At 44.9% G+C, this 9,061-nt stretch overlaps 1 protein-coding gene across 1 annotated transcript in view; it reads right to left on the bottom strand.

The window, feature by feature from the left end:
• Window positions 1–1,058: 1,058 nt before the first annotated feature.
• SERPINC1 (serpin peptidase inhibitor, clade C (antithrombin), member 1) overlaps window positions 1,059–9,061 on the bottom strand; it is a 16,848-nt gene continuing 8,845 nt past the window's right edge. The window contains exons 5-7 of the mRNA XM_011962347.1: window positions 6,756–7,146; window positions 4,681–4,745; window positions 1,059–1,313 (exon numbers count right to left, since the gene is read on the bottom strand). Of these exons, the coding sequence (XP_011817737.1) occupies window positions 1,137–1,313; window positions 4,681–4,745; window positions 6,756–7,146 (633 nt within the window). The 3' untranslated portion in view covers window positions 1,059–1,136. The remainder of the gene's footprint in view (window positions 1,314–4,680; window positions 4,746–6,755; window positions 7,147–9,061) is intronic.

A 9,061-nucleotide genomic window follows, 5' to 3' on the forward strand; every position in this document is an offset into this window, starting at 1 on the left:
CTGGCCCTGAAGCCAGATTACTTCAGGAGGAGAGTTAAGGAGGGAGAACTCTTGCCAGACCCTGTGAAATTAACCAAATTTCTTAATGAAAACACACAAGTAATAGCATCCACTTTTAAGTGGCCCCCACTCCATGCCAAAGGGGAGAAGAACCACCAATCGAAAAAGATCTCTAAGTACCTGTCCTGATTTTGGAAGTTTCACTGAGGAAAAACTACCTAAAATTATTTTCACAGCTACCAATTTGTCAGAAACTTTGGTGGTGTTTTGTGGGAGGCTGAGATTTTTTAAATTAAAAATCAAGTGAAAACACAAAGATCTAAAATGTCCTGATTTGTGTCATTTCTAAGTATCAGATTTGTTCTCCCTTCATTTGACAGATGTTCTCAGTCTCTCCTCCTGTAAGATTCTGTCCTTCCCCTGATGACAAGCCAATAGTTCTTGGTGGGGTTGCATGTCTCCTAGAGCCCCAGGACCCCTGTCGTGTCGGGGAAGGGGGGAGGGCAGGAGGGTGGGCAGAGACTCGGGTTGGGGGAGGGAGATTCAAAGAAAGAGTGAAAATATGGGTTTATATAAACATATTTAAAGCAGTTTAGCAAAAGCTTTCTCGTTGAACAGCTTTAAGAACAATGTGAATGAAATCTTAGCAACTTGGTTAGTAATCTGAAAAGTCTATTAATGTATACTTGAAATTCTGTTTGTATAAAAATGCATTTTCCTCTTTATTTTAACACTGTGTAAAAGAACATTATGCATGTGAGTGGTTTGAGAATTAAATGGTTTAATACTCAGATTTGAATCTGTCTTTTCCATATATAGAAACAGTTTGTTTACATTTGTTTTTATTGATATTTTTTAGTGTCGTGGAAATCCTGAGAATTCACTCTCCCATCCCTTTTTGGCTGTCTACCATCTTTCATCGCTGTCTCCCTCATTTTCTTGATCCAGATGTGGTTACTGGGCAAAGAACAACTTGAAGGCATCATTTTACCAAATGCCCCAATAGCATGTTTCCCCTTTCCTTGTCTATATTTCAGATGCAGAGTCCATGTATAATGTGAGATGGGAGTAGTTGTATTTATTTTTACTTCTATTCACAAACCAAAATAGGAAGAGGTGCAAAGAATAAGAATAGTTTAGCTCACACAAGGGTTGGCTACTCTGCCCATGAAGATAATAGTGTTCAGAGGAACTTCTCTTATAAAAACCAGGAAAGGCCTGTTGGCCTTGAAGGTCACCCTGTTGGGGTTTAGCGAACGGCCAGCAATCCCAATGGCGGTACTTGCAGCTGCTTCACTGCCTTCTTCATTTACCTGCAGGTCACATGGGAAATAAAACGACATTATCTACTCTGCCGTTCATTATTGGCAGGTAAATCATCCACAGACACAGCATTTCCTCAAATGCTTTTGTTTTCCAGTAAAAAAGTACATTTGGGTCAGGTTGGATTCCCTCCAGAATCCTACTTCTACTCATGCTTTCATGCAGATAATGTAAGGTACTTGTGTTTGTCCAAGCCTTGTGCTAGGTAATAAGTGTAAGAGTTCCATTAAGGTAACCCAGAAATCGGAATGTACACAGGTTATCACATTTCTGGTTGGTACCATTGTAAATGGTTTTACAGCAGATTTTTTTGTACCAGCTGCTGAAAGATTTTTGGCCCAAGATATGAACTCCATAGTTGAAACAGTTTCACTCTTGGAGCATCAAGATCCAAGATACAGCTACTCCAAAGAGCCACTCAGGACCTAGGGCCTGTGAAAAGAAGTGGGTTGTCTGGCTGGACGAGATGCCATTTTCTTGGAGTAATAGACTGAAACAGTGGTATTTGAACATGGTTGATAAGCAGGTCTAGAGGGAAACACCTTCAGAAAATTTTGCCTCAGGACCCAGAATATCACTAGAACTCTGTTTCTGCTCTTAATGAAAGCACATGATTAACCAGCTGCCTGGGTTTTCTGGAGCTAGTTAATGGTGTCTTCTCCTTCCCTCTCACTCTTCCTTCCCCTTCCTTTGTTCCTCCCTTCCTTACCCTCTCTCTCCCAATAGTATCTATTTCATGCTCATTCCAGGACTAAGTTTATTAGCAGACTAGAGTGCATGACCAGGATCCTTTTATTCAAATCAAGTCTGGTTTTTCATGGCTTCTCAGATCTACAGTTAGTTGGGGTCCTGTTTATTAAGGGTTCCCAAGGTTTTCAAAGAAAACAGCTTTGTTGTAAGAACCACAGAAAAATCTTACATCATTGTGTACTGGGCTCAGGTGGATAAAATGAATCCAGACCTCTGCTTCTTCCTAATAGTAACTCAAACCCCTCGAGGTCTGAGTTGACCACTTCTAATTGGAGTCCTTACAAGGGGATATTCAATGAGAGTTAAAACCCTGAGGACTCAATTTCCCTTGCAGTCTTCCTTTCTTTCTTCCAAAAATCCATATGAAAGAGGGTGTGAGTAGTGTCATCTTAACTTCCAAAACCATTCATGCAGCACTGGTAAAATCCCTTGTTCTGATCTCAATACCTCTACTCTTGCTATTGTCTTAAAGGTCATTGACATTCATTGTCTTATAGATTATATCCCCACAATGAGGATTTTTGCACGTAGCCTTTCTGTCCACCCCAACTCCTGCTATCATTTGAGACAATTAAATTATCTCAGTAGGCTGGGCACGGTGGCCCATGCCTGTAATCCCAGCACTTTGGGAGGCCGAGTCAGGTGGATCACTTGAGGTCAGGAGTTTGAGACCATTGAACCCAGGAGGCGGAGGTTGCAGTGAACTGAAATCATGCCACTGCACTCCAGCCTGGGCGACAGAGCAAGACTCCATCTCATTGAAAAAAAAGAAAAGAAAATCTCAGTAGGAGACCCATTCAACACCGTAGCCTCCCATTTCTTTCATCTCCTCACACCTAATGAGCATTACCACGTCAGCAAACCTGTCCATGGCTACACCCTGGACTTGCCATCTCAGAACTGCTCTACCTTTGAAATTATATTAATAGCATCCTTTTCTCAGACCATAACCTTGTGTTCTTTCAAGTTATCACATTTCCTCACTCCCGTTAAAATTCCACTTTCCTCTGAACCAGGCATTTCCTACTGAGCTTGATCCCTGGATCTATATTTGCTAGCACCATCCTCTGAAACCTTTCTTTTCGACTACAACCTTCATTCTTTTCGATTTCTTCAATTCTAGGAACTTCTCTACCATCGTCCCATCTCCTTTCCCTCACAGCCTGGCTCCCGCAAAGAATAGTCTATACCAGTGGTTCCCAAATCTCATTGTGCATAAGAATCCCCTGAGGAGTTCAGTACGTACGCGGATTCTCAGGGCCCATCCCAGAATCTCCAAAGATAAAGCTCCCCAGATGACTGCTGCTGTTGGTCCATAGTTTAGTGTTTGCTTGAGAACAACTAGAACCAGAAATTCCACAGGCTGTACATAGCTATTACTCTAACACAGGGTTCCATGCACACCTCAGCTGGGGGAACACTAGGTTAAGTGATATTCAACCGTTTTCTTTACTGTGGGACTTCTCAGACCTCAGCATGCCAGTGTGTACTGTTCATCTCTCACGAGAGGATATACATTTATTTGACCACCTTTTCATTTCCTCCAGTGTAGTCTAGTGCTCTAGTTGTCTGGAGCACACTTTAAGACACTGATGCACACTCACCAGCTTCCCTTTCTTACCTTCCATTTGCTCTTCATCCATTACCATTAGGCATGTGGCCACACTATTCTGTCATCAGGGAAAGGTAAACTATGGGCAGTCTCCAAACTTTTTTTTTTTTTTTTAAGACTTTTTGGTAGAGATAAGGTCTACTATGTTGCCCAGACTGGTTGCGAACTCCTGGGCTCAAGTGATCCTTCCATCTCACCCTCCCAAGGTACTGGGGTTACAGGTGTGACCACCATGCCCAGCCCTGGAGTCTTCTTACCAGATGCTATCCATTTTCTTAAAACTTCTCCCTGGGTTGGCTGGATGCAGTGGTTCATGCTTGTAATCCCAGCACTTTGGGGGTGCCAAGGAGGTGGATCACCTGAGGTCGGGAGTTCAAGACCTGCCTGACCAACATGGAGAAACCCTGTCTCTACTAAAAATACAAAAATTAGCCGGGCATGGTGATGCGTGCCTGTCATCCCAGCTACTCGGGAGGCTGAGGCAGGAGAATCGCTTGAACCGGGAGGCAGAAGTTGCAGTGAGCTCTCGCGCCATTGCACTCTAGCCTGGGCAAAGAGCAAACGAAGCTCCGTCCAAAAAAAAAAAAAAAAACCTTCTCCCTGGGTTTCTGCGACCCCATACTCTTCTGGTTTTCCTCATCCTGTAAATTCCTTCTTGATGGCCTTTGCTGGCTTCTTTTCCTATATCACCCTCCTAAATATTTGTGTTCCCGCTTGACCTGCTGCAGAAGAGGTAGTGGGAGGGAAGGCAGAACAATCACACCATGAGGGTTTCGGGGAGGGCTGTATTATAGCAGGCCTTGTGGAGGCCTTTTGCAGGCCTTAACACTGGAAACAGGCCTTTTCCACATGTATGTTCTGTTGTTCATGCATCTCCTGTCTGTACCCTAAGAGCTAGTGGAGCAAGAACTCCAGAGTTAGAAATCACATGAAATACTGAATAATAAAGTGGCAGAAAAGTAGCGTAGGAAGAGAGAGTCGGGAGGTGTACTCACCTCAAGAAATGCCTTATGGAATGCATCTGAGACATAGAGGTCATCCCGGCCTTCTGCAACAATACCTGGAAGGAAGACCGGAGAAGGCTTTGTGAGATGGGAGAAAGTTGGCTTCAACTCACAGATGGGAATTCAGTTTGAATTAAGAGATCCTTTGGGGCTTTTTGAAACATAAGAAGAAATCCTAAATCTTCACCTAATCATACTCTCACAATGAATATGTGTTAAAAATAATAAAGTACTTTGGGGGCCGAGTGCAGTGGCTCACACCTGTAATCCCAGCACTTTGGGAGGCCAAGGCGTACAGATCACCTGCGGTCAGGAGTTTGAGACACTCTGACTAATATGGTGAAACCTGTCTCTACCATGAAAATACAAAAATTAGCCAGGTGTGGCGAATGCCTGTAATCCCAGCTACTTGGGAGACTGAGGCAGGAGAATCGCTTGAATTTGGGAGGCGGAGGTTGCAATGAGCCAAGATCGCGCCACTGCACTGCAGCCTGGACAACAAGAGCAAAACTACATCTCAAAAAACAATAATAATAATAATAAACTACTTTGGGCTTGTTCGGCGTGGCTCCTGATAATTCATTCTCAGGCTTCAGCTCTTTGTGGGAGAGAGAAAGGGCAAGACTCTGTTCTTACAGAAAAAAACTCACTCCATCCAGACAGAACATCTTTCTTTCCAGTCTGGCAACATTTTTAGTTTTCTAAACTAGCTTAAAGAGAGCCCAATAGCACAGTGACTCACAGCTGTAATCCTAGCACTTTGGGAGGCCGAGGCGGGTAGATCACCTGAGGTTAGGAGTTCAAGACCAGCCTGGCCAACGTGGTGAAACCCTGTCTCTACTAAAAATACAAAAATTAGCCGGGCATGGTGGCAGGCGCCTGTAATCCCAGCTCCTTGGGAGGCTGAGGCAGGAGAATCACTTGAATCCAGGAGGCGGAGGTTGCAGTGAGCTGAGATTACACCACTGCACTCCAGCCTGGGGGACAAGAGGGAGGCTTCATAAAAAAAAAAAAAAAAAAGCCCAATGAAGATAAATCTAATTACTTAACATCAGAAGCTTATTATATTATATTATTTATTTATTTAGCAATAGGGCCTCACTCTGTTGCTCAGGCTGGAAAGCAGTGGTGTGATCACAGTACACTACAGTGTTGACCTCCCAGGCTCAGGCAATCCTCCCAGCTCCACCTCCCAAGAAGCTAGGACTGCAGGTGTGCACCACCGTGCCTGGATAATTTTTTTTATTTTTTGTGGAGACCATCCTCACTATGTTGTCCAGGCTGGTCTCAAACTCATGGGCTTAGACGATCCTCCCACCTCGGCCTCCCAAAGTGCTGGGATTATAGGTGTGAGCCACCATGGCCAGCCAACTTCTTTAAAAGATACTTTAATGCACTGGGCGCAGTGGCTAACGCCTGTAATCCCAGCACTTTGGGAAGCTGAGGCAGGTGGATCACAAGGTCAAGAGTTCAAGACCATCCTAGCCAACATGGTGAAACCCCGTCTCTACTAAGAACACAGAAATTAGCCAGGCGTGGTGGCACATGCCCGTAATCCCAGCTACTCAGGAGGCTGAGGCATGAGAATTGCTTGAACCCGGGAGGCAGAGGTTGTAGTGAGCCAAGATCACACTGCTGCACTCCAGCCTGGGCAACAGAGTGAGACTCTGTCTCAAATAATAATAAGAATAATGATAATAAACGTCAGTGAGGCCTGTGTAATGGGAACCAAATTTCCCCAGCTCTTAATATCTGTGTCTTTACTCTGAATTCCAATGCCCTTTCAAATTCCTCTCCACCTGGTCCCATCTCCTGTACCTGATACAGACTCACAGGGCACCAGTGATGGCTGGGCCCATGGAGATCCAAGAACGAACTTTCCTTTTACAGAAGAGGAAACGGAGGCCTCAAAAGGAAAAAAGATGTCCACAAGTTAGCAGTAGAAACTGGGATCAGAATCCAGGAGTCCTGACTTGTTGCTCCTTTCTATTCTTTCTCCAACTCTTCCACTTTTGGCCAGACTACCTTGTGGGTAGAGCAGGGGGGAAACTCCTTCCTAGACAAACCTGGGAGTTTGGACTTTTCAGGGCTGAACAGATCGACAAGGCCCATATCTTGCAGCTGCTCCTTCAAACTGAAGCCGTCCTCAATGCGGAAGCGGGGCATGTGGACTACCAGCATCATCTCCTCCAACTCATCCAGCCACTCCTGCAGCACCTCTGGGGTGAGTTCCTGCTCCACCTTGGTCAGGCTCTTCTCAGGCTTGGGCAGGATGAGCACCATGGTGATGTCATCACCCTTGAAGGGCAACTCAAGCACCTGGGTGCCTTCAGCCACGCGCCGATAACGGAACTTGGCTTCCTGGTACATCATAGACGCTGAACACGACTCTCCATCAGGCTTGTAGAACGGTTCCATCCTTGTGTTCTCAGGGCTAAACTTTGACTTCCACAGGCCCTGGAAGAGAATCACAAAGTGAGAACAAAAACCTTCATAGGAGGATATTTATTGACACAAGACATATTCATATTATAGTGTTACATTAATATATAAGTATAATTATTTGGAAACAAGACTGGAGGAATATGCACAAAAAGGTTAATAATGACTGTATCAGAATGATGGAATTATGAGTAGGTTTTTCTGTGTGTACTTTTCTGTATTTCCCCAGATTTTCAGCAGTGAGTGTTTGCTTTTATAATCAGAAAAATAAAACCAAAACCAAGAACAATCTACAGGCCTCTCTGCAAGTCTCTTCTTGAGTTTAAATCTAATTGCCTTGTGCTGTCTGCCTTCCACCAACCTCTTTTCTTTTCTTTTTTTTTTTCTGAGACGGAGTTTTGCTCTAGTCGCGCAGGCTGGAGTGCAATGGCACAATCTCGGCTCACTGCAACCTCCGCCTCAGGGTTCAAGCAATTCTCCTGCCTCAGCCTCCCAAGTTGCTGGGATTACAGGCACCTGCCATCACGCCCGGCTAACTTTTTGTATTTTTAGTAGAAATAGGGTTTCGCCATGTTGGTCAGGCTGGTCTCGAACTCCTGACCTCAGGTGATCCACCCTCCTTGGCACCCCCAAAGTGCTGGGATTACAGGCCTGAACCACTGCGCCCAGCCCCACCAACCTCTTTTCTAAGGGCCAACCTCCAAAGTCCTGGGCTCTGCCAGACACAGACACAGGTAACAGAGGATAAGCCCTGACTGACTTCCTTTTCAAACTGGGAGGGACCCTGAGATAGAAGACAGACTTTTGAAAATTACCATTCTTTATCACTTTCTAGCTCTGTAATTTGGGGACAAGCCATTTAACTCTTCTTCTTTTTTGGGTGGGGGGACAGGGTCTCAATCTGTGCCCCATGTTGGAGTGATACAATGGCAAGCTCATGGCTCACTGCAGCCTCAACCTCCCAGGCTCAAGCTATCCTTCCACCTCAGCCTCCCAGGTGGCTAAGACTACAGGTGTGTGTAACCATGCCCAGCTAACTTTTTTAGTTTTTGTAAAGATGGGATCTCCCTGTGCTGCCCAAGCTGATCTTGATCTTCTGTGCTTGAGTGATCCTCCTGCCTCAGTTTCCCAAAGTGCTGGGATCACAAGTGTGAGTCATCATGCCTGGCCCATTTAACTCTTCTGAGTAGTGGTTTCTTATCTGTAAAACTAGGAGCTGGTGATAGCTAATATTTATAGAATATGCTTGCTGCCTGCCAGGCACTTTTCTAAGCATTTAACTTACACCTTATTTACATGCAGTAACTACCTCAGTATCCCTATGTGGTAGATGTATCATTATTACCACATTATAGTTGCAGAAATTGGAGCGTAGAAAGATCTCGGGTAACTCACCCAAGTTCACATGGTCAGAAATGGAAGAGTCAGTATTTAAAATTAAGTAATCTGTCCAAGTGGCCCAGGTTTCATTTGTGATGTGAGAATCAGGAGGGCTAATAAATGTCGAATTGTTCTGCAAACTGTAAAGGGCAAATTCACATGGTGGAAATACAGTCTGCTCTATCCTTGGAGAGGGGAAAACCGTAAGAAACAGAGCGACTGACAGCAGCAGCGACTGGCTAATCCCCTGGGCCCTGTGGGAGGGAATAATGTACCGGGAGGCACGTCCCAGGACGGGCAAAGTATGCCACAATTCTACCCGCCTTAAACTGGTGGCCTCCTGAGTGTCAGCGGTCTGCCTATTCCCACTCCCCTCTTCCTTTTCCTTCCCAAATGTAATCAAGTTGACACAGTCTTCAGAACACTACTCTGAGGAAAACAAGGCCTTCTGCATCGGTAAATAATAGCACCTCCCCTAAGTCTGAGGTGAGCCTGTCACCTAAGAAGCTCAGAAGATTTAAGCTAAACCTGGATTTTACAGGAAAGAAAA

This window comes from Colobus angolensis, unplaced genomic scaffold, assembly GCF_000951035.1.
Source record: "Colobus angolensis palliatus isolate OR3802 unplaced genomic scaffold, Cang.pa_1.0 Scaffold59, whole genome shotgun sequence".
In the NCBI taxonomy this organism is placed as follows: domain Eukaryota; kingdom Metazoa; phylum Chordata; class Mammalia; order Primates; family Cercopithecidae; genus Colobus; species Colobus angolensis.